Source organism: Oncorhynchus nerka, linkage group LG22 (assembly GCF_034236695.1).
Source record: "Oncorhynchus nerka isolate Pitt River linkage group LG22, Oner_Uvic_2.0, whole genome shotgun sequence".
Lineage (NCBI taxonomy): Eukaryota > Metazoa > Chordata > Actinopteri > Salmoniformes > Salmonidae > Oncorhynchus > Oncorhynchus nerka.
In genome coordinates, this window is record NC_088417.1 from 75,388,408 (window position 1) to 75,413,948 (window position 25,541).

The 25,541-nt window shown below is 40.4% G+C and overlaps 2 protein-coding genes across 4 annotated transcripts in view; one reads left to right on the top strand and one right to left on the bottom strand.

Moving 5' to 3' along the window:
- Positions 1-2,929, top strand: part of stard8 (StAR related lipid transfer domain containing 8) — a 50,459-nt gene extending 47,530 nt beyond the window's left edge. For all 3 annotated transcript variants that reach the window (XM_029628075.2, XM_029628076.1, XM_029628077.2), the window contains one exon: positions 286-2,929. In XM_029628075.2, the coding sequence (XP_029483935.1) occupies positions 286-403 (118 nt within the window). In that variant the 3' untranslated portion in view covers positions 404-2,929. The remainder of the gene's footprint in view (positions 1-285) is intronic.
- LOC115104792 (relaxin receptor 1-like) lies at positions 2,549-23,835 on the bottom strand (the record flags this gene model as incomplete). Its single annotated transcript, XM_029626132.2, has 17 exons — positions 2,549-3,775; positions 3,912-4,124; positions 4,608-5,018; positions 5,166-5,395; positions 6,026-6,097; positions 6,192-6,263; positions 8,881-8,952; positions 9,064-9,135; positions 18,278-18,349; positions 18,603-18,677; positions 18,774-18,845; positions 19,623-19,694; positions 20,684-20,755; positions 22,721-22,792; positions 22,940-23,045; positions 23,306-23,377; positions 23,658-23,835. Coding segments are annotated over 17 exons (2,130 nt in total), but the record flags the coding sequence as incomplete, so codon positions are not given.
- Between the last annotated feature and the right edge of the window lie 1,706 nt (positions 23,836-25,541).

Genomic DNA, 25,541 nt, shown 5'->3' on the forward strand with positions numbered 1-25,541 from the left:
TGGTCAGGTCGCAGTTGTAAATGAGAACTTGTTCTCAACTAGCCTACCTGGTTAAATTAAGGTGAACAACAAAAAAAACAACAACATGCAATTATGCAATTCATTTGGAAGTTTCGAACATTGGCATAATTACCATTCAAATAAGTATGCAACATAAACATGTTGTGTGAAAGAAACTCTAATTGCATTGAAATATCCTTCTGAGGAGTGGGGGTACCTCCCCTGCTATTGAATTGTGTAACTGGATATGAATTTCTTATTTGACCTTTTGTTGTAATTTTTTAGGGGACGATCACCTGAGTGGTACAACAAAGTGTTTGGCCATCTCTGTGCGGTGGAGGTTGCTAGGATACGGGGCTCCTTCCCTGTGCTGACAGTGAAAGGAACCGAGACAAAGCTTTGAACTTTGAGATGGACCGTCGGCCCACTTGAGACACGTGCTGCCTACAGCACACACTGACTCAAATGAAGGGTGCCTATCTGTAGCATTATATTACATCTGCCTGATAAACTCTCCAGTGTCATCAACAGGGTACTGTCAGGATGTGGACTCTCACTCAGATTGCACTGATGCCCCATGAGGAGCCACTGAGGGAATGTCAGCAATATTTACAAATCTAAACCAGCCTATGCATTAACTGACCATAAAACATTCAAACGTACCTTGAAAGAAAATAGACCGTTTCTTTATGCAAAAGCCATTCTTTTGAAAGCTTTATGAGTCCCACCGCGACATTCGTGCAATTTGGACTTCTTACCCGTTTAACATCTTGTGTTTGAGCTACAGATTTCTGGGTTGTACTATTGGATTCATCTATTTCTTCTGCATCTGTGTGATTAACGGGGCTGAGCTAGAGCGGAGTCTGTGAGACTGGTGGATCCTGAAATGGCCCGCGGCCGGATCTTTTCACAAAGTAAGAGAGAGTCCGAATGGTTTGAGCTACACTATTAAAAGCTATCTATGAAAAGCTGGGATTTTCACAAATACACACATGTAACATGTTTTACTTTATGACAGACAAGCTACACAACAGGTGTTAGAAGGTAAGGGGTTCTTCTACATAGAAGATCATAGGAAATCCCAGGACATAGTGTCTATAAAACTGTAAGGGGTTCTTCTACATAGAAAATCATAGGAAATCCCAGAACATAGCGTCTATAATGCTGTAATAAGCACACATAGTTGTTGTCACAAACTCCAAACTCCACAAAGTTGTCACTGACTAGTTGGATATTAATTTCCCACTGAGCAAACCATTTATGTGCTTACAGCATTCATATCAATTCATTTTTATCCGGTTTTTGCTTTGGCTTTTATTTTTTATTGACTTTTGACAATAAAACACATGAATGCAACTGTTTATGTCACATTGTTGCCCTGGTTGCCCTGAAAATAAAATGGTTAAACACTTATTTGTGAAGCTAAATATAAGGGCTGGACATGCAGATAAATGAAAGCAAGATAAATGAAAATACAATTTTTGCTGGTGTCTCGGGACTGAAAGGGTTAATGCGGACTTATCAAGACTTATGGCGATGATGCCAAAATGCCATGGAATGTTTTTAGCTGCAACTAGCTTTACACAATAAGCTAGTACACAATCAGGAGAGCTCTATAGAAACCATTCATGCTTGTACTGTATGCTATGCAATTTCTTCATGATAAATTTACAGAGCTAATATATTTGACTATCGTCATTAGATGTGTTTCAAACTTGAGAATGGCACTTTCAATAGCTAGCCTCAGTGTTGATAATGCAAACATACTTAGATGTTAGAGAGAAAAGTGTTTGTTACTGAGGCTCCTTAGTGGGTGGTAGTGTGTCTTAAAACACTGTGCATTTTCAGGCCTTGCTTCAGCCCTACATTTTCAGTAACTTTTTATTTTACTCAAGTGTTTATCATAAGAGGGGACTCTACTCTGGACTTCCTGTTATGTCTCTTATTTTTACTCTTCTCTTTAAAAGACTAACTGGTTAACCTCCTCTCACTCTAATTTAGCTATTGCTTAGCTGCTGAGCTATAGGGATCATTCTTCTTCCTCAGATCTTCAGAAGTTTAGAAATGGGAACAGAGCCATTTGTGAAATAGGCAAATATCTGTCCACCAAGCACCAAACTATAAGATATAAGCATGGGGCGCAAACATTTGCATAATTCACGCTTTGATGTCCGTTTAAGATTTATTCATGAGTAATTGCTTGTGTCAGAATTTGCGATCACGATGAGAAGGGACAAGGATTATGACACACTCAAAAGTAGACAGACAACCTGAGCTTTAGACAGCGTTTGTGTAGATTGCTTACTTACTGTGTGTGTCTGCAGTATTATTGTATTTTCTTGTGTCTCAGTAATCCGTGTTTTATTTATGTCTGTATGAATGAGTCTTCGTATGAGTCACAGGAATGTGACTACCTCTGTCTGTACAGAATCGAACCATTGACGTATTTTTCTGTTGGGCATTATATACAGGAATGGTTTTTAATTAGATCTCATTTTAATCTGAGTTATGCAATGGGTGGAAGTGCAATTACTGAATGCATGTAACCTTTTTCAGTGTTTTTTTAATGCCATATGCTTTACATACAAACATTAATAGCCCGTACACCTAAATGGGATTACTCCCACTGAATAACTAATGCAATGAACATAATTTAAACAATTGTGGGGAAGTAATAGCCATAAACACAAGTATTACATATCTGTGAACTACAGGGTAGTTTTGAGTGAATACTTTTTGTAACATAACAGGCCATTGTATTGTACTCAATGAAGCAGTTGTAAATAACTTGCATTTTAGCCCACAACAATGTGTTCATCTTATTTGTCTCATCTATTACGATTTACTCTTCCTTTACTACCTATTTGTATTATACTACTCTGACTGTAAAATAGAGTAGAAAATCAATAAACAAATATTGAAAAACGAATGAATGTTATTTTGAGTTCTGGCTTTGTGAAATATGTCATTTTTCTCCCAAAATCCCCCCGGACCTTCTTCACCATCATCATTTGTTTCCAATTGTCACAGTTGAGCTTCAGAGTCAAGTAGTAACATTGCATCTGAATGTCAAATTTATCAAACCCAAGCAAATGTCACACCCTAAAACCCAAAACATCTCACTCATTTACACCTTTTCAATTCCATATATTTTTTCAATATTTTTTTTATTATACATTTATACAATACAATTTGTGTAATATCAATTGGGTATGCAAAATAATTTGTGATTCTGCACATCTGTGTTTACAATAACTGTATTCACACAAAACATTTGTTAATAAATTGGTTCCCAGAAAGCGTGTTCTCTTGCTGGTAAAGAATAATTACAAGAATACATCTCTCCCCCTATAAAATAAGGACATGGGTAGCCAACCCTCCTCCTGGAGAGCCACTCAGTATGCAGGCTTTGCTCAAGCCCTGCTCAAGCACACTGATCCTACTAATCAGAAGCTTAGCCAGATCTTGATGTTTAAATTTAGTGTTTTCCAGAAGAGCTGGAACAAAAGCCTGCATACCCAGGCAGTAGCCCTCCAAGAGGACGGTTGGCAAGCTCCCTGACTGAGAGGGTCCTTTTATTAAGGGGGAGCGCTGGGGTTCTGGTAGACTTCAGATACTTTTTGGGACGTTTCCCTGAGCCCAGCCTGTTTGCACTTGGCCTTCAAGCAGAGCTTGAGTTTCTCCTGGAAGGAGCTGGCAGTGATGGTGTATAGAATGGGGTTTAGGGCACTATTGATGGGCAGGATGAAGATCACCACCCATAGAATGATCGTTCCTGGAGGACAGGGAGGAAGAGGAGGAGGAGAGGGTGGAGGAGGAGCCGGAGGAAGAGGACGAGGAGTTCACAAAGATTAAACATAATGATAGCAATTTAATTGCAGTAATCACGTAACCACATGTATCTGGTTTACCTGCTATTTCCACTCGTAAAAGGGAGAGGATCTTTAGGATGAATATAGGTGTCCAACACATGGCATCTGTGAAAACGATGAAGAAAAACCTCTTGGCTATAGAGACCTCCTTGTTGTAGACAGACTGTCTTGCTGTCTTGGCTGTTTTCTGTACAGAGTAAAACATGCTGGTGTAGGAGAAGACGATCATGATGAATGCAAAGAGATTCAATCCTGAAAGATAAAATGTGAAAAGCATGCTTTCATTACACTTTACAATATACCTGTCCTAACATATGTATTGAATAAAACTAAATTATGTCAGTAAAACCACAAGTCGCGTAAAGGTATTGCAAAACTTGCTGAAATTTGGTATCTATTGTTTCTCATGGAGATTTGAACTGATTGGAACTGACTGGAACTAATTGGTATTTAATAAGTCTAGCTGAGATCTATGATGATGATGATGAGATTATAAACCCTTTTTTTCATGGCAGTTTCATGTCCCCCCAGGGAAATACATGGAACACAATCCAAGGCCTGTGCAATTCCAACTTCATCTTATATTATCCCCATTATCTTGTTGATTCACCACCATCAGAGCTGATTCCTATCCCAGTGAGCACAAGACATTTTCAAACAAAAGGACACATTTTCAACCAAAAATATGTATTTTCAGCGTATTTTTTTATGTGCTCAGACGAATGTTCCTCTTACCCAGGAATATTCCAGTGGAGTAGCATCGGGCCCCTGGTTTCTCCATTTCGTCTGAGTGAAGTGGAAAACACACTCCATTCCTGCCATAGTAATTCCCGAATGTCTGCTTGTCCCATAAGGGAATGACAGCAATAATGAAGCCCAGGACCCAGATGAGGATGAGATAGCAGAGCGTCTGTTTACGTCCGGCTCTGTAGTTGTGGAAGGGGAACACAATGCACAGGTACTTCTCCAGAGTCATGTATGTCAGAAGCATGACTGACACCTCAGTGGACAGCATGGCCAGACAGCCAATCAACTGGCACTGCAGGCTCTCCATCCACAGCTGGGCATGTCTGTTGTACTCTCCACAGTACTTGATGTCAAATGCACCGATGAAGAACAGGTAGACTCCCATGAGGCAGTCAGCACCTAACAGATAACATGGATTTCAGGGATCTTAGTAAGTATACTTTGTTATGAGAGGAGTTTTATGAATCTAAATAAATAATGAGTTACCTAAGTACAAGGTAATGAGAAGTGATTGCAGCCCTCGTTGTGGTGAGGTATTCTACTCACAGCACAGTGATATGATGGCCATGGTGTGGTGCTGGTTTTCAGATGCAATGCAAGACCTCAGGCAGATCACAAAGATGTTGCCGAAGCAGATGATGAAGGCCACCACCCACACAAAAACACGAAGGATGATGTTCGCAAGAAGATTCTCAAATGTTGAAATTCCGTCAGTGTTTGGCTTGCAACTTCGCACGTTAGGAGAGTAGCCACAGTATTCAAATTTCTTAAAATAACTGGGCCAGGAAAAAGATACAAAAAATATCACAATTAAATCACCTTCGAACAAATTTCTGAAGTTGAACTTTTATCTTGATATTTTTGACAGTTGTAAGAATAGAGATTATCTAACAAATGGATACAGTTATACAGAGTCCTAAACTGCCCTCTAACTAGGCTTTGGTGCTTTATATGCAGTGTGGACCTGACCTGTGCTGACTAAACATTATTGTTGATTAAACATTATTTGTAGTAACAATACCTCACTGTACACCAAGCAATACAGCTGTTAGGAGTCAATTTACTGTATAATGGCCCAATGAAGCCTGTATAAGCTGCTAACAAGTCGTTGATCCACTATTTGTAAGTAGCTTATCAAACACTTTTAAAATGTCCTGTATTATGCATGCACAAGAAGCCATGAATTCATTACTTGTTGGTAGGTAATTGGCAATGAATGTTTAGACATTTACGCATGCTATATTTATTCTGTGTTTTTACCCTGCAAAGTAAGCTTATAACACACTATTAAATGAATTAAATCCCAATTAGAAGCTTCTAAGGGCTTAGTGCCTTACTGTTTATACAGTATGAAATTAAATGTTGTTGACATAAGAATAATAAATGAAGACAGAGTATATACTCACATATGGGACAAGTTGCTAAGAGAGCGAAACATCTGAATACTGATGTTTGGTATTTCAACCTCCTCTATACTCCTGAGGGGAGCAAAAACATGACTCTTTCTCCAATTGCCTAAAGCTAGTAGACCATGACACATAAGTTCTTTATGAAATAAAAACTATTACTTACAGGGATTGCAAATTGACAAACATGTCAAACTGATCCTCATAAATATGAGTTAGAGGGTTATTTGAAATGTTCCTGAGAAAAGAGGGGGGACATCAATACAGGGCAGATAATATCACTTTGATTTATCACCCCTGTCTCTGTGGTCAACATGGCCTCAAGGCCAGGTTGATGGAAGACTCATTGAACAGTGAAGTTAATAAACTTCAACTCAACAATATAAAGTTAGCATTTCTCCTACTTGATCATACCAAGTGGATCCAACACTTTCAGGAAATCCATTCTAAGTAACAATAACATCTTTCAAAATAGTACAGTGCCTTGTGAATGTATTCGGCCCCCTTGAACTTTGCGACCTTTTGCCACATTTCAGGCTTCAAACATAAAGATATAAAACTGTATTTTTTTGTGAAGAATCAACAACAAATGGGACACAATCATGAAGTGGAACGACATTTATTGGATATTTCAAACTTTTTTAACAAATCAAAAACTGAAAAATTGGGCGTGCAAAATTATTCAGCCCCTTTACTTTCAGTGCAGCAAACTCTCTCCAGAAGTTCAGTGAGGATCTCTGAATGATCCAATGTTGACCTAAATGACTAACGATGATAAATACAATCCACCTGTGTGTAATCAAGTCTCCGTATAAATGCACCTGTACTGTGATAGTCTCAGAGGTCCGTTAAAAGCGCAGAGAGCATCATGAAGAACAAGGAACACACCAAGCAGGTCCGAGATACTGTTGTGAAGAAGTTTAAAGCCGGATTTGGATACAAAAAGATTTCCCAAGCTTTAAACATCCCAAGGAGCACTGTGCAAGCGATAATATTGAAATGGAAGGAGTATCAGACCACTGCAAATCTACCAAGACCTGGCCGTCCCTCTAAACTTTCAGCTCATACAAGGAGAAGACTGATCAGAGATGCAGCCAAGAGGCCCATGATCACTCTGGATGAACTGCAGAGATCTACAGCTGAGGTGGGACACTCTGTCCATAGGACAACAATCAGTCGTATATTGCACAAATCTGGCCTTTATGGAAGAGTGGTAAGAAGAAAGCCATTTCTTAAAGATATCCATAAAAAGTGTCGTTTAAAGTTTGCCACAAGCCACCTGGGAGACACACCAAACATGTGGAAGAAGGTGCTCTGGTCAGATGAAACCAAAATTGAACTTTTTGGCAACAATGCAAAACGTTATGTTTGGCGTAAAAGCAACACAGCTCATCACCCTGAACACACCATCCCCACTGTCAAACATGGTGGTGGAAGCATCATGGTTTGGGCCTGCTTTTCTTCAGCAGGGACAGGGAAGATGGTTAAAATTGATGGGAAGATGGATGGAGCCAAATACAGGACCATTCTGGAAGAAAACCTGATGGAGTCTGCAAAAGACCTGAAACTGGGACGGAGATTTGTCTTCCAACAAGACAATGATCCAAAACATAAAGCAAAATCTACAATGGAATGGTTCAAAAATAAACATATCCAGGTGTTAGAATGGCCAAGTCAAAGTCCAGACCTGAATCCAATCGAGAATCTGTGGAAAGAACTGAAAACTGCTGTTCACAAATGCTCTCCATCCAACCTCACTGAGCTCGAGCTGTTTTGCAAGGAGGAATGGGAAAAATTTCAGTCTCTCAATGTGCAAAACTGATAGAGACATACCCCAAGCGACTTACAGCTGTAATCGCAGCAAAAGGTGGCGCTACAAAGTATTAACTTAAGGGGGCTGAATAATTTTGCACGCCCAATTTTTCAGTTTTTGATTTGTTAAAAAAGTTTGAAATATCCAATAAATGTCGTTCCACTTCATGATTGTGTCCCACTTGTTGTTGATTCTTCACAAAAAAATACAGTTTTATATCTTTATGTTTGAAGCCTGAAATGTGGCAAAAGGTCGCAAAGTTCAAGGGGGCCGAATACTTTCGCAAGGCACTGTATATACACTGAGTACACAAAACATTAAGACACCTGCTCTTTCTATGACATAAACTGACCAGGGGAATCCAGGTGAAAGCTATGATCCCTTATTGATGTCACTTGTTAAATCCACTTCAATCAGTTTAGATGAAGGGGAGGAGACAGGTTAAATAAGGATTTTTAAGCCTTGAGACAATTGAGACATGGATTGTGTGTGTGCCATTCAGAGAGTGAATGGGAAAAACAAAAGATTAAAGTGCATTTGAAAGGGTTGGCAGGTAGCCTAAGGGTTAAGCATGTTGGGCAAGTGCCTAAAAGGTTGCTGGCTTGAATCCCTGAGACCTGGTTTGAATCTATGTGCCCTTGAGCAAGGCACTTAACCCTAATTCCCCTGGATAAGAGCATCTGCTGAATGACTAAAATGTAAATGGGTATGGTAGTAGGTGTCAGGCGCACCGGTTTATGTCAAGAACTGCAACGCTGCTGGGTTTTTCATGCTCAATAGTTTCCCGTGTGTATCAAGAATGGTCCACCACCCAAAGGACATCCAGCCAACTTGACACAACTGTGGGAAACATTCGAGTCAACATGGGCCAGCATCTCTGTGGAATGCTTTCGACACCTTGTAGAGTCCATGCCCGATGATTTGAGACTGTTCTGAGTGTAAAAGCGGGGGGTGCAACTCAATATTTGGAAGGAGTTTTTAATGTTTGGTATACTTAGTGTATATTAGGGCTAGGATTCAAATAGAAATTGGATATACTCACAACTGTTTTAGGTTTAGAAGATTTCTGAACATAGTTGAGGAGAACTCCTCAAATTTGTTTACAGATATGTCCCTGGAATGATAAAAAAATATATATTTTCAACAATGAAATACATTACTGTATTTGGACATTTTACAACATTATTTGACCCATATAATGTTGTGTTAAGTACAGTTAACTCACAGGTCTATCAGGTTTGGCATTCCAAAAAATATTCCCTCCTCAATGGTTTGTACTCTGTTTTTTCGAAGAGCCCTGCAAAATAAATGTCCCTATAAGTGGCAATTGTTATTCAAGAACCTACAAACTAGACCAATTACATGACTTGAATAGTAGTAGGGCCTACAATAATTTACATACACTGCTTGTTAGATTTTATTTGGAGTTGAATCTGGATAGTAGGTACAGTGGGGCAAAAAAGTATTTAGTCAGCCACCAATTGTGCAAGTTCTCCCACTTAAAAAGATGAGAGAGGCCTGTAATTTTCATCATAGGTGCACTTCAACTATGACAGACAAAATGAGAAGAAAACAAATCCAGAAAATCACATTGTAGGATTTTTAATGAATTTATTTGCAAATTATGGTGGAAAATAAGTATTTGGTCAATAACAAAAGTTTATCTCAATACTTTGTTATATACCCTTTGTTGGCAATGACAGAGGTCAAACGTTTTCTGTAAGTCTTCACAAGGTTTTCACACACTGTTGCTGGTATTTTGGCCCATTCCTCCATGCAGATCTCCTCTAGAGCAGTGATGTTTTGGGGCTGTTGCTGGGCAACACGGACTTTCAACTCCCTCCAAAGATTTTCTATGGGGTTGAGATCTGGAGACTGGCTAGGCCACTCCAGGACCTTGAAATGCTTCTTACGAAGCCACTCCTTCGTTACCTGGGCGGTGTGTTTGGAATCATTGTCATGCTGAAAGACCCAGCCACGTTTCATCTTCAATGCCCTTGCTGATGGAAGGAGGTTTTCACTCAAAATCTCACGATACATGGCCCCATTCATTCTTTCCTTTACACGGATCAGTCGTCCTGGTCCCTTTGCAGAAAAACAGCCCCAAAGCATGATGTTTCCACCCCCATGCTTCACAGTAGGTATGGTGTTCTTTGGATGCAACTCAGCATTCTTTGTCCTCCAAACACGACGAGTTGAGATTTTACCTAAAAGTTATATTTTGGTTTCATCTGACCATATGACATTCTCCCAATCTTCTTCTGGATCATCCAAATGCTCTCTAGCAAACTTCAGATGGGCCTGGACAGGTACTGGCTTAAGAAGGGGGACACGCCTGGCACTGCAGGATTTGAGTCCCTGGTGGCGTAGTGTGTTACTGATGGTAGGCTTTGTTACTTTGGTCCCAGCTCTCTGCAGGTCATTCACTAGGTCCCCCGTGTGGTTCTGGGATTTTTGCTCACCGTTCTTGTGATCATTTTGACCCCACGGGGTGAGATCTTGCGTAGAGCCCCAGATCGAGGGAGAATATCAGTGGTCTTGTATGTCTTCCGTTCATCTTTCCCTCGATCCTGACTAGTCTCCCAGTCAGTGCCACTGAAAAACATCCCCACAGCATGATGCTGCCATCACCATGATGTTGCCATCACCATGCTTCACCGTAGGGATGGTATTGGCCAGATGATGAGCGGTGCTCGGTTTCCTCCAGAAGTGATGCTTGGCATTCAGGCCAAAGAGTTCAATCTTGCTTTCATCAGACCAGAGAATCATGTTTCTCATGGTCTGAGAGTCCTTTCGGTGCCTTTTGGCAAACTCCAAGCAGGCTTCCATGTGAGGAGTGGCTTCTGTCTGGCCACTGTACCATAATGGCCTAATTGGTGGAGTGCTGCACAGATGGTTGTCCTTCTGGAAGGTTCTCTCATCTCCACAGAAGAACTCTGGAGCCCTGTCAGATTGACCATAGGGTTCTTGCTCATCTCCCTGACCAAGGCCCTTCTCCCCTGATTGCTCAGTTTGGCCGGGCGGCCAGGTCAAGGAAGAGTCTTTGTGGTTCCAAAATCCTCCAATTAAGAATGATGGAGGCCATTGTGTTATTTGCGACCTTCAATGCTGCAGAAATGTTTTGGTACCCTTTCCCAGATCTGCGCCTCGACACATCCTGTCTCGGAACTCTACGGACAATTCCTTCGACCCCATGGATTCGTTTTTTCTCTGACATGCGCTGTAAACTGTGGGGCTTTATATAGACAGACGCAATCGCAATCACACTGCCCTAACCCATCTGGACAAGGGGAATACCTATGTAAGAATGCTGTTTATCGACTAGAGCTCAGCATTTAACACCATAGCACCCTCCAAACTCGGCATTAAGCTCGAGATCCTGGGTCTCGACCCTGCCCTGTGCAACTGGGTCCTGGACTTTCTGACGGGACACCCCCAGGTGGTGAGGGTAGGAAACAACATCTCCACCCCGCTGATCCTCAACACTGGGGCCCCACAAGGGTGCATTCTCAGCCCTCTCCTGTACTTCCTGTTCACCCATGACTGTGTGGCCATGTGTATCGGATGTGAAACGGCTAGCTTAGTTAGCGGTGGTGCGCGCTAAATAGCGTTTCAATCGGTGACGTCACTTGCTCTGAGACCTTGAAGTAGTTGCTCTGCAAGGGCTGCGACGAGACGGCCTACAGGGAGGAGGTGAGGGCCCTACGAGTGTGGTGTCAGAAAAATAATCTCACACTCAACGTCAACAAAGAAAGGAGATGATCGTGGACTTCAGGAAACAGCAGAGGGAGCACCCCCTATCCACATCGACGGGACAGTAGTGGAAAAGGTGGAAAGTTTTAAGTTCCTCGGCGTACACATCACGGAGAAACTGAAATGGTCCACCCACACAGACAGCGTGGTGAAGAAGACACAACAGCACAACAGTCAGGAGACTGAAGAAATTTGGCTTGTCACCAAAAACACTCACAAACTTTTACAGATGCACAATCGAGAGCATCCTGTCGGGTACGACAACTGCTCCGCCCATAACCGTAAGGCTCTCCAGAGGCTAGTGACGTCTGCACAACGCATCACCGGGGGCAGACTACCTGCCCTCCAGGACAGCTACACCACCCGATGTCACAGGAAGGCCAAAAATATCATCAAGGACAACAACCACCCGAGCCACTGCCTGTTCACCCCGCTATCATCCAGAAGGCGAGGTCAGTACAGGTGCATCAAAGCTGGGACCGAGAGACTGAAAAACAGCTTCTATCTCAAAGCCATCAGACTGTTAAACAGTCATCACTAACATTGAGTGGCTGCTGCCAACATACTGACTCAAATCTCTAGCCACTTAATAATTCAAAATGGCCAAAACTGCCATTCCTGAGCAAGCTCTGTACTGGTGGTGCCCCGATCCCGCAGCTGAATCAACTTTAGGAGACGGTCCTGGCGCTAGCTGGACTTTCTTGGGTGCCCTGAAGCCTTCTTCACGACAATTGAACCACTCTCCTTGAAGTTCTTGATGATCCGATAAATGGTTGATTTAGGTGCAATCTTACTGGCAGCAATATCCTTACCTGTGAAGCTATTTTGTGCAAAGCAATGATGACGGCACGTGTTTCCTTGAAGGTAACCATGATTGATAGAGGAAGAACAATGATTCCAAGCACCACCCTCCTTTTGAAGCTTCCAGTCTGTTATTCAAACTCAATCAGCATGACAGAGTGATCTCCAGCCTTGTCCTCGTCAACACTCACACCTGTGTTAATGAGAGAATCACTGACATGATGTCAGCTGGTCCTTTTGTGGCAGGGCTGAAATGCAGTGGAAATGTTTTTTGGGGGTTCAGTTCATTTGCATGGCAAAGAGGGACTTTGCAATTAATTGCAATTCATCTGATCACTCTTCATAACATTCTGGAGTATATACAAATTGCCATCATACAAACTGAGGCAGCAGACTTTGTGAAAATTAATATTTGTGTCATTCTCAAAACTTTTGGCCACGACTATACATGCTGTGTTCATTTTGGCATGTTTACCTGCCATCACAAACCCATAATATGTCAATAGGGCAAACTGGATAGGTGCTACTGTTAGCTTGCCAGATTGCCAATAAAGAATTGTCAGCTAGCTAGCTAGCTACCCACAAATAATTGACGTCTACCCATTAGTTTTAGATCTTTTATGCCTGTTCATATGTCTGGTTAGCTACCTTAATACGATTCACATACAGCTAGCTTGAAATCCTGCACGGAGCCTTCACCGTGCTCTGCCACTTTAAGAGGGATATCAGCAGTCAGAAAGGATAACATAAAGATAGCTCTTCCGGCTTTCTGGGAGGGAGCTTTCGGCTTGCGCGGCAGTTTGAACGGGGTGTGCAATGCTGCAGAAGTCTTGTTTATTTTCAGTGTGCAGAGTTTGTAAAGTGTTTAACTCGATCATCGGTGTTAGCGCTCTAGACTGTGGTTGCTATCTTTTGGGTTATTGATCAGTTATTGATTGCATGGATTAGTAGCAACATTGTTTGCAAAGCTTTGACATAAAAACAAACAAACCATCAGACAGACAGACAGTGTAACGGCAAGCCTAAAGTCAATAGCTAAGACCCCCCCCCCTCTCTCTCTCCCCCCTTTATCGCTCCAATGCTTTTCACTGCAGCAGACTTTCTTTTATTTAATGTGCTTCTCTTTGATGTTCAGTGTCGCTTTACTATTATTGCCCTATTATTGGGTTGACATTTTACTTAAAAGGGAGGTTACTTGCAAGTTTGTGTATTGTTATTTGAACTGTATTGAGGTGGTGTGGTACTAATTACATGTGGCCGAGAAGGCTTTTGACATTTTATGGCCTTTGTTTTGTCTATGAACTCCACTGGGAGTTAATACAGATTATTGCAAATCCTCCAATGTTGATGACTGGGTTCTGTCTTGTAAATTGTTTATATGAAGTTGCTGTTCAATTGCTCTGCCATTATTGGTTGGGATTGTGTGTTTTGGGATGTGTGTTTTTATATGGTGTTGCTTATCTTTTCTCTCCACTGGCCCTCTGGCAAACAGGCTACACTATAGGCAGTCTCTTCTGCTGATGTGTGTGGGTCTGGTAGTGGTACTCTCTCTATCCTACTCTTTTCCTTTCGGCAGGGTTAATACCTGCCTGGCACCCAAACAAAATCTTTATCTTTACCTCTGTCTAACAATCCCGCTACAGAATTGAACAATCCCTCTACAAGCTGATAGTTATGAAGTAAAACGTTTGCTTTGTGTATCTTGTTTTGTCTCTATTGCCATTGTCCTGGTTGGAAGAAGGTTCAGTGAATGGAGAGGTGCAGTGTCAGGTAATACAGTAGCGGGAATGCTAGTGCTTCTCAAATGTAGTGTTTTATGAGTTCTCCACACTCTGGTCCTCACAAGAACGTACTCAATTGAACGTCCTCTGAGAATGCACTCGGAGCATGCGAGTGTTAAGCATGGTAGTATGCATATTGAGAAACACCCAAAGAGTCTACCAGAGGATTTCCAGATTCTCGACCCCACATGGCCTCCACCATCACCTTTAATTGAGAGAGCTAAAGCATGAAACACACTAAGAATCTCACTGCCGATAGGTAGGCTGTTCCTTCACTTGCTAGAACTAGCGGCTAGCTAGTTGACCTTGAAGTAGTGGTTCCCCTTGCTCTGCAAGGGCCGCGGCTTTTGTGGAGCGATGGGTAACGATGCTTCGTGGGTGTCAGTTGTTGACCTGTGCAGAGGGTCCCTGGTTCGAGCCCAGGTTGGGGCGAGGAGAGGGACGGAAGCTATACTGTTACACTTGCTGACCTGGTAGGGGCGAACCCGATTCTACTTGTAAAATCGCAATAGAGAGAAATAGTAAAGGAGTATTTTTGTAGGCACTAACTCCGCAATAGTTTGTTAAACAAAGTCTAGGGAGAACATGAATTAAGTTTTTGTAGGATTATTAGATAAATGCCAAAAATAAGGTACGTGGTAAACACAGGTTCAATAGATCTTGTGTTTTGTTCTATGAGAATCTTTATTAGCTTACGTCACTTTTTGTGAATTTGGAAGAATTTCTATCATTTATAAAAGCTTAATAAATTACAAAGGTCATGTTAACTGACTGCTATTATCTCTATTATTCTACAATGTAGAAAATAGTAGAACATCTCATAGAACAAAACTTGTTAACCTCAGATTGTGTTAACCTCAGACCTTATTTTCGGTGTTCATCCCAAAACCATATTCTTTTGCCATTCTTTCCCCCCCCCCATAATGATGGCTGAACGAACCCAGAGACGAAGAGGAAGAGAGGCCCAATTCGGCAGAAATGTCTCTCTCCAGCAGGTGCCGATTTTTCAAAGACTTTTTGTATGGTCAAGAAAAACATTTATGGCTTACTTGCTACTTGAGATTCATTTGATCAAATAGAAGTTTCATAACGCTTAAGTTGTTACAAGTGTACTGATATACAGTACCAGTGAAAAGTTTGGACACCTACATATTCAAAGGTTTGTCTTTATTTACTATTTTCTACATTGTAGAATAATAGTGATGACATCAAAACTATGAAATATCACACATGGTAACATGTAGTAACCAAAAAAGTGTTAAACAAATGAAATATATTTGAGATTCTTCAAAGTAGTCACCCTTTGCCTTGATGAAAGCCTTGCACACTCTTGCATTCTCTCAAACAGCTTCATGAAGTAGTCAATTGTAATGCATTTCAATTAACAGTTGTGCCTTGTTAAAAGTTCATTTGTGGAATTACATTCCTTAATGCGTTTGAGCCAATCAGTTGTGCTGTGACAGGTTAGGGGTGGTATACAGAAGAGAGCCCTATTTGGTAAAAGACCAAGTCCATATTATGGCAAGAACAGCTCAAATAAGCATCATTACTTTAAGACATGAAGGTCAGTCAATCCGGAAAATGTCAAGAACTTTGAAAGTTTCTTCAAGTGCAGTCGCAAAAACCATCAAGCGTTATGATGAAACTGGCTCTCATGAGGACCGCCACCGGAAAGGAAGACCCAGAGTTACCTCTGCTGCAGAGGATAAGTTCATTAGAGTTAACTGCACCTCAGATTTCAGTCCAAATAAATTATTCACAGAGTTCAAGTATCACACATCTCAACATCAACTGTTCCGAGACTGCGTGAATCAGGCCTTCATGGTCGAATTGCTGCAAAGAATCCACTACTGAAGGACACCAATAAGAAGAGACTTGATTGGGCCTTAGAAACACAACAATGGGCATTAGTCCAGTGGAAATCTGTCCTTTGGTCTGATGAGTCCAAATTTGAGTTTTTTTTTGCTTCCAACCGCTGTGTCTTTGTGACGCAGAGTAAGTGAATGGATGATATTCGCATGTGGGGTTCCCACCAGGAGGCATGGAGGCAATGGTGTGGGGGTGCTTTGCTGGTGACACTCTCAGTGATTTATTTAGAATTCAAGGCACAATTAACCAGCATGGATACCACAGCATTCTGCAATGATGCGCTATCCCATCTGGCTTGCGCTTAGTGGGACTATCATTTTGTTTTTCAACCGGACAATGACCCAAAACACACCTCCAGGCTGTGTAAGTGCTATTTGACCAAGGAGAGTGATGGAGTGCTGCAGCAGATGACCTGGCCTCCACATTCACCCGACCTCAACCCAATTGAGATGGTTTGGAATTAGTTGGACCGCAGAGTGAAGGAAAAGCAGCCAACAAGTGCTCAGCATATGTGGGAACTCCTTCAAGACTGTTGGAAAAGCATTCCTCAAGAAGCTGGTTGAGAGAATGCCAAAGCTGTCATCAAGACAAAGGGTGGCTACTTTGAAGAATCTCAAATATAAAATATATTTTGATTTGTTAAACACATTTTTGGTTACTACATGATTCTATATGTGTTATTTCAGTTTTGATGTCTTCACTATTATTATACAATGTAGAAAATAGTATAAATGAAGAAATCCCCTTGAATGAGTAGTTGTCCAAACTTTTGACTTGTACTGTATGTAGGACACTTGAACTCCCATTAACTTTGAGAAGAAAACACATTATATTGGAGTTGTCTCGAGATGGCTATACATTTTCATGAAATGAGGCTAGTAGCATAGCATCTCTCACAATTGAATACAGGCGATTGACGTCAACAACCCTAATCAAATATTTTTTTAAAGGATTACAATAATGAGATGTATCAACCAATTCAAAGAAACTATAGGCGGGAGCTAGACAGCTCACCGTGCCACTTTGTGGACAATGACTCCAATTCTTAGGGCAGAGAGAAATGTACGTTGTCAGTATATCCATAATCTTTGACGAACCAGAGGTAACTCGTATTAGGACTACAAGCTGGTGAGCTATCCTCGTCAGTATCCAGTAACTAGACTTTGAGCCAACCGGAGAGCACAAATCCTCACATTGGGGAGCCAACAATTTAAAAAAAGAAAAATAATTTAAAGGAAAACATTTTCCTTTAAACTATTTTCCTTTAAACTAGCTAACCACTGTAACTTGATTAATTATAATTAAATCATCATGGATTAGCTAGTTTCCAGGAATCAGATGCCTGCATAAGCTGCTGAGTTAGTGCTTTGTCCTTAGCTAGCCAGCTAGCTATGTTGTGTGAGCTAGCGAATATGCTAACGTTAGCTAGCTAACTAAATATTTGGCTATGGGCTGGCATTATGGGATTATGAGAGAATTAAATTGTTTCTTTGTCATCTTGCTAGGTAGTAATATAGCTGTTGACATCTAGCTAGTATCAACAAGTGCTTTCTATAAAATAGCTAAATGATTACAGATAGCTTCGAATCTAGACCATAAGCAATATGCACAGATATGCATTGCCAAGTAATTCTATTTTAAGGCTGAGTGGCTGACGACTTCCAAGGTCATGGCTGTGTGAACACAAACAGGTTGACTGCTGACACTCTGTTCAGAGGTGTTAAGTACTTTAGGCAGTCAAACCTTTGACAATCCTACCGGTGTCTGAGCTTTAATACACCCCACACATTTCAGAATTTTTCTTCCCTGACTGTACTGATTGCCTCTAAGGCCATGTGTGATGGAGAAAGTAATCACCAATGATAGAAACTGCCAACTTAATGTGTGTGGGCTCTAATGGTCTCTCCCTCAGACTGAATTTCATTACCAGCTGTAATAGTGCTGAGGCTCCAGACTGAAGTACATAGCTTTAGCACCAGCGCCACTTACCAGTCTGGGTTTTACAGCAGGACATTTGTCCTTAGGGTCGGGCAACATTTATTTTGAAATATAAATCATTATGAAAACCAAGCAAGTGTCTTCTTTCATTGCGTTCATCTCTCTAGTGTAGTTGTAATTGTTGTAAAATAAATGAATGACTGTGAAGGCATTTATGCAGTTGGATTTTCTTCAAAGATTACAGAATATTGTAAAGGAGTTGAGGAATATATCTATTTTTAATTAAACAAAACTCACAATACTGTCAGAGTGGTGCAGTTTTGAAAGCTGGAAACCCACAAAGATGATATCCTGTTCCCCTCCAGTTCTCTGTGAAAAAGATGTCAGGCCATTCTGGCATTAATTCATGATATCAGCATCAGTATCTGGTAGTTGGTAAATACTCAAAGTAGTGTTTGATGAGAAAATGGTACATTTCTGAAAACATATACTGTTGCAGAGTGATTATGGCAAACGTTCATAAATAATAAACATGGTTATGAGCAAACATGATTTAAGCGTTGTCAAATACAATAAAATATGTTATCCATCATAGTGGGTTAGATGTTATTCTGTTACTTACAGCCAGTTTAATCTCGGCATTTCCAGGCAGACCGATTTCTTAGGGATGGATTCTAGGGAATTATTCAGCAAAGACCTGCAGCCAAATTAAATTTAAAAGAGTGTGTTGGTTATATGATGATGCAAATCTCATGAGCTCATAAAGTGAGAAGCACAGTGGCATGATACTTACAGGAAAAATAAAGATTTCAGGCCCTCAAACGATTTCTGTCTCATAGATGTGATTCTATTTTCGTCAAGAATCCTACATCCAGAGGAAACAGAGAAATATATCCATTTGTGTCCTACTCTACCCTTGACCCTTGTTTGTTGACTTTGATCATGTAATCGTTACGAGTTTCACAGCCGTCACATTAGTCTAAATGAATAGAGAGCCTCTGCAGCTATACGTGAGCTATAATCACTGTTGTCAAAGAACAGTCTGAGGATTGTTACCTACACCATAAATGTCACACTGTATCATACCTTATCCTCATTACTTTCTTGGGAAGATAGTGCAGCACAAACTGAGGCATTCTCTGAGGCAGAGAATGAAGCTGGCTTTAAACAGATCAAGATTTTGGCTGTGCAGGTTGACGGAAGTTGGCGGTAGTTTCTGGAGCAATTGCTAACTAGCGTAATGAGTGGAAGTCTATGGGATCAACTAGCGTTATCGCAATCTAGCTAGCTGATCCCATAGACTACGAGTCATTGAGCTAACGCTAGTTAGAAATCGCTCCAGAAACTACCTCCAACTTCCTTCAAACTGCACACAGAGACAACAATGGTGTCCATGAGTTCATCTGTTTCTGGGTATATAGCAAAAAGGGCCTAATTGCAAAAATCTCAAACAATCCCTTTAAGGTCAATGAGAACAACCGCCCAGTACAGCACATTTTCCAACAAGATATACAGGTGTTTTTGTATCAATGAGATAAATACTGTCTACAAATCTCATGAATCCCACTGAGACGCGGAAGCATTTCCTAATGAAGGTGTCTTTAAGGTCACCGAAATAAATTCTCCACACCAGTTCACTTACAGCCACTCCAGGTTCGAGAGGTCTCCAAAAATGCCAGCCTTCAACGATGTAATCCGATTCTGACTGAGAAATCTTAGCACAGCAGACCAGTTTTACAGGGAGGGAAAAACATACATCAAAGGGGATGAGATGTACATTTTAAGATGAAAAGCCAGATAATAATAATGATAATAATAATAATATAGTAAAGAAAACAATATTGACAAAGGGACAGTTGTAATTGCAGATCTTACTTCTGCACTTTGAACTTTCCACTGCTTGCAAGTAATATGGAATGTGGTAAGGTAGGGTAACACATCCACCTGTTTCTCATGCAAATTCTATCTGAGACTATTAGGACAGAGCACTGACACATTTTCCTTGTCATTGTTTGTTTCCCACAGCCTTACACTGATAACACCCTGGGACCCTCAGGAATGCAGAGGAGAGACACTAAATCAAATCACGTTTTATTTGTCACATGTGCCGAATACAACAGGTGTAGACTTATCTGTGAAATGCTTACTTACGATTCCTTTCCCACTAACATTAAGCTGGATGTGAAAATAGCTGTGAGAAGTGAAAAGTAGGAGTAGTTGATTTTGCTGTTAGCTATCCAAGACTATCTGTCAGAGTGACTAGTATATAATCTCCACGATACCCTGTCCTAGATACCCAAATCCTGACAGAGGAGGATGAAAGGTTTTCATGTCTTCCTTTTAATTACAGACCAGCCAGGCTTCATCTGATTTATGTCTACTAGACCTGGGCACTTCACACGTCTTAGGTTTGAATAGCGGAGAAAGACTACAGTATCTGAATCTATTTACACTTCTCAAGGATGCGCCAGTAAATGAGTCAGTGTATTCATTGACTGGTTCTCTTTGATTTCCCTATATATTTTGTTCTCAAGGAGCTTAACATACAGTGTTGGCCCACTTACACATCCTACTGTATTACATACTACAAAACTTACAATACCTTTTCATGAAGTGTGATGTAGGGCAACCTTTAGTGGTGATGTAGGGATGTACGCATGGTACCGCAGGTCAGACTGTGGCCCATAATGAATTAGGACTTACAGTCTTCTTAGTGAGTAGAGTCCTGAGAATGCCTGCTTGGAGATGCTTTTGATCCTGTTGTCTTCCAGGTGTCTGTGGAACAGAAACAGATTCAAAGGTTTTAATGACAAAGCCCTGGTATAATAAGAAAGAAAATAAGATCTCGTCAATAATGAGACATAACTACATGATGATTGTCAGAGCGAGGATAAATATATTGAGGATTATGTTAGTATGTGACAAACACCACTTTCTTAAATGGACAACTTTCTTACAACATTGGCTTTATTCAGTTGAATGGAGATACTATACCATTCAAGGCCACACATTGTTGGTGGATGCAGTCCTCTGTTTATGGTGTAACAAAGAGAGACTGGACAATCTGGACAATAATTTATGTAGGACATTCCACAAAACATTTGAACATTCAAAAGATGTGGCTCTTGAAGGTAAAGGTACCGATACATTCTGCCTTTTCATAAGTATGGATGAATAGAAACGTTTACTGAATTCATAATTTCTTTAACAAACACATTTTTTGGTGGCATTTTATTGTCCAGGGTTTTAAACCCTCTTTGTGATTTGAATGAAGACTAATTCACATTAGACATTGCCTGCATTTAAAAAGGTCCTGAACAGTCATCCTATTTCCCAAGTAAAATATCAATATTTGTTCACATTTTAAAATGATGTACACTTTCTCAAATTCGGAGCATCTCTCATTTCCAACTATCAGTAAGGCTGAAGGACCAGGCTGAGTTGGTGGGAAGCTAATAGGCTGAGTGGGTGGGGACCTCACCTTGACTGACAGTTCTTTGAAACTCCTATGTCAAGCAACTTGGACACAATGTTGCAGTGAGATCATCTCAAGCAAACAAGATCGATATTGCATGCACATCCTGTCATACATCACATCATGGTTTCACAAATTACTTGGTTATTGTAACAGTATTGATATAAACACAATTCTGGTGGTAAAATGTATAGCCAAAATGAAACTGCCAACATTGTTATATCAAGCTAGCTATGTAGCTCAGTTCATGTTGGACAATTTCAGTTGAAATTGGACAGGGAAAGGTCTGGGTTCACTTCATAAATTATACATCTCAGGTTTGACATATCCCATCTGTTGCAGTTCGCAGAGGCACTGACAGGTCTGTTGACATGACAACTGGGTGGGAGTTCCGAACAGAATCATAGCCTACATTTATACCCCTCTTTTTCCATGCAGGATGGATGAAGACCTAGCTAGCCAATAACTAGCCAACACCAGACATCTGTATCTTTGACAGAAAGCATAGGCAGCAGCTCTACAGAGATGAGATGATGACTTGGAATGAAATAATACAGTCATCAAATTAAACAAATGTAACATACACAACAACTGAAATATTTGATTTAAGTAAAGTAATGTGAATAAATTATGGTTAATGAGTGATACTCAGTACTGGGCATTCACTACCATCATGGGACTTTTATGAATTGTTTTATTCTGTGTTAACAGAATTCAGCCCACATAATGCATAGTGCATTTTTTATTAATTTTATTTTTACATGAATCAAAACTGATTTTTTTCATAATCGAACCGAAACCGAACCGACCTCAAAAAGCACTAATCGCTCAGTACTACCTGGAGGCAGATCTGAGCGATTTCCCTTTCGATATTACAGCTGCAAAGTCAAAGTTGGCTATACTGTAAAAAATTATATTTGCTTTTTGGTCTTAATTTAAGGTTAGGGTTAGCAGTGTGGTTAAGGTTAGGTTTAAAATCTGATTTTATGACTGTGTGGCTGTGCTAGCTATTGACCACTGCATAGCTGCCTCCAGAATAAGATTCATGACGAAAAATGCTAACCTGCCCAATAATCAAACTTTACCAATATACCAATGTACCATACTTTGGTCCATCCCATTTGATCTGGTTTCACCCAAACATCATCCAAATGGAAGAAAAACATGTTTTGGACTGTTCAGGACCTTTAAACAGATTGAACATAAACACTTGTCAGAGTCAGTGCAGAGAAAGAAGGAAAGGTCAAAAAGGGTTTCACACTCACAGTCTCTCAAGGTGTCTGTAGCGGATGAACTGGTCTGGTTGGAGAGCTGTTATCTGGTTGCTGTTCAGCTCACTGAGGGTAGAGAGAGCTGCTAGTTTGACTGCTAATACAGCATCATAGATGTACACATTTTGTCCAGATGTTACAATAGGAATCTACTCTAGCAATCCCAATACCTATAACTGTGCTGTGCTCTGGGTAGGAATCCAGTATACTCACAGAGCTGTTATATTGGAAGACACAGCTGGGACGCTGAGTAGTCCCTTTTTGTTACAGTTAACTCTCCCGGCCTCACAGAAGCACACCTCTGGGAACACGTCCAGCACTGCAGGAGAGAAGCACAGAAGAAACATGCACACACATGCAGATAGATGCCACACATACCATTTCCTGGAATTATTGTTTCTTAGGATTGCTCATATTTACTTAGACTATTTACAGTAACAGAATGATGTGAATGGATGACCTCAATGTATGATTTCAAATGGGTTGATACATTTTCAGCTTTAGTTAATGTATTAATTTAAAGCAGTGCAACATTAGATATGTAAATAATTGCATTTGCTTTTGAAAATGTATACTCACTGCATTCCTTGGACTCTTCAACATTTTTCTTCATAAAGGCATCAAAAAGATGTGGCCACCCGCTGTTGTCCACTGTTCAGGGAAAGATGATAGAGACATGTTTAATTTTTGTGCATTTATATACAGGTGTATCTTTGTGCGGAACTTAATTGTGTGAAATAATCAACATTTTTGTTCATATTTTGTGTGACCTTGACCAATTGCTTGATGTACAAATGCATTGAAGCAGAAATTAGTCTTCTAAATGCTATCTTATTTCCCCCACCCCTGCCCTCCCTCCCACTTCAACAACCAGACACTGCACACTAACCATATGTTTACCCTCCTGAAGCTGCTGTGGTTCAAGACTCACCACAGTTCTCCTCGTCAGCTCCATTAGCACAGTCCTGGACCCCATTGCAGTGGTAGAGCTGGGGCAGGCACACAGACATGTTGCCACAGGGGAACTGGCCCAGTGGGCAGACATCAGCACCAGAATAGAGGCTGCTGTCTGTGGATGATTCTGGAGGAGACACTCGAACATATCTGATTCAATCCAAAATGACGTTAAACAACTTTCTTATTCAGGTTTCTGAGAGCATGGCCGTATTTTGAGTATCAATGGATAGAAGCAATCAAAAACAAGATAATGAAGTCATATAGGCGATATCAGGCGGTGTTAGAGGAAGTCCCAGAAATTGTCAGTCTCCAGCCACCGAAGCACTAGTTCTCCCTAATACCGCATGACAAATGGTACCATTACACCAAGTCTAGAACCAACAGGACCCTGAACAGCTTCTACCCCTAAGTTGTGAGACTGCTAAACAAGATTGGTAAATGGCTAACCGGACTATATGCATTGACCCTTGCTCTAATTCTCTTACACTGATTCTATGCACACACAAAGGACTCTACTCACACATACTTACACTGACACCCCAACACACATGTGCATACATACATACTGACGCCACGCACACAAGCACACACTTTCACAATCTCCAAATACGCTGCTGCTACTGTCTATCTTGTTGCCTAGTCACTTTTACCCTCCAAATGTTGTTGGTACAGCCTGAAATAAAAATGTATTAAAGTAGTTTTTTTTCTCTCTCACTCATCTACAGTGCCTTTAAGTATTCAGACCCCTTGACTTTTACAACATTTTGTTACGTTACAACCATATTATAAAATGGATCAATTAAAAATAAAATGTTCTGTAATCCACACACAATATCCCATAATGACAAAGTGAAAACAGGTTTTTAGAAATGTTTGCAAATGTATTACAAATCATGGTAAACAATATTTACACCTGAACTTATTTAGGCTTGCCATAACAAATGGGCTGAATACTTATTCCCTCCTGATACTTCAGCTTTTAATTTGTAAGTCATTATTACACATTTCTAAAAACACAATTCCACTTTGACATTATAGGGTATTTTGTGTGTGTGTGTGTGTGTGTGTGTGTGTGTGTGTGTGTGTGTGTGTGTGTGTGTAGGCCAGTGACAAACTCTCAATTGAGCCCATTTTAATTTCATGGCTGTAACACAAAAAAATGTTATTACACAACAAAATGTGGACAAAGTCTTGTTACTCATTGTTATTCACTGTGTATTTATTCCTTTTATCACTATTTATAAAATACTTTTAAAAAGTTTAATCTTTCTTGTACTTTGCATCTTTGGAAAATAACTTGTAATTAAATATTAAGTGCACCTATTTGTTACTGTCAAATTTCATATAGAGACCATAGATTTATTCTAAATTATGCATGACATTTATTGAGCGCCCATGGTTAAATACAGTGATTTAAATAAAAACAAATGAACAGCTTTTTGATATATAACAAGTAGACAGTCCAACATCAAAGACCTTGATGATACATGACATCTATGATGGTAGTTTTTGCCTTCTTGTCAAGATGTCTGAGTTCGAGATGCTGTCAGGTCACATGACTGATGGAAGCTGTGCTTAGAACACTGACTGATCTGCCACCACTCGTGTGACCTCACAGCCTCAAGACGTCATGCAGGTTCCCATTCGTTCCCCCACATTCCCCATAGTAACAGCTCCGGGGGTGGAATGGAGGTTTTTCTTCTAAATTATTCAACAGTTTGCCACACGTGTATTAAAAAATGTAAAACTTTATACAAGTTCACTTTACTGTTAAATTGTTTGTATTTGTAGAACTGAGATACCCAAAGGAATTAAGACAAACAATGTATTACTGTACATTTAATTTCACACAATGCAC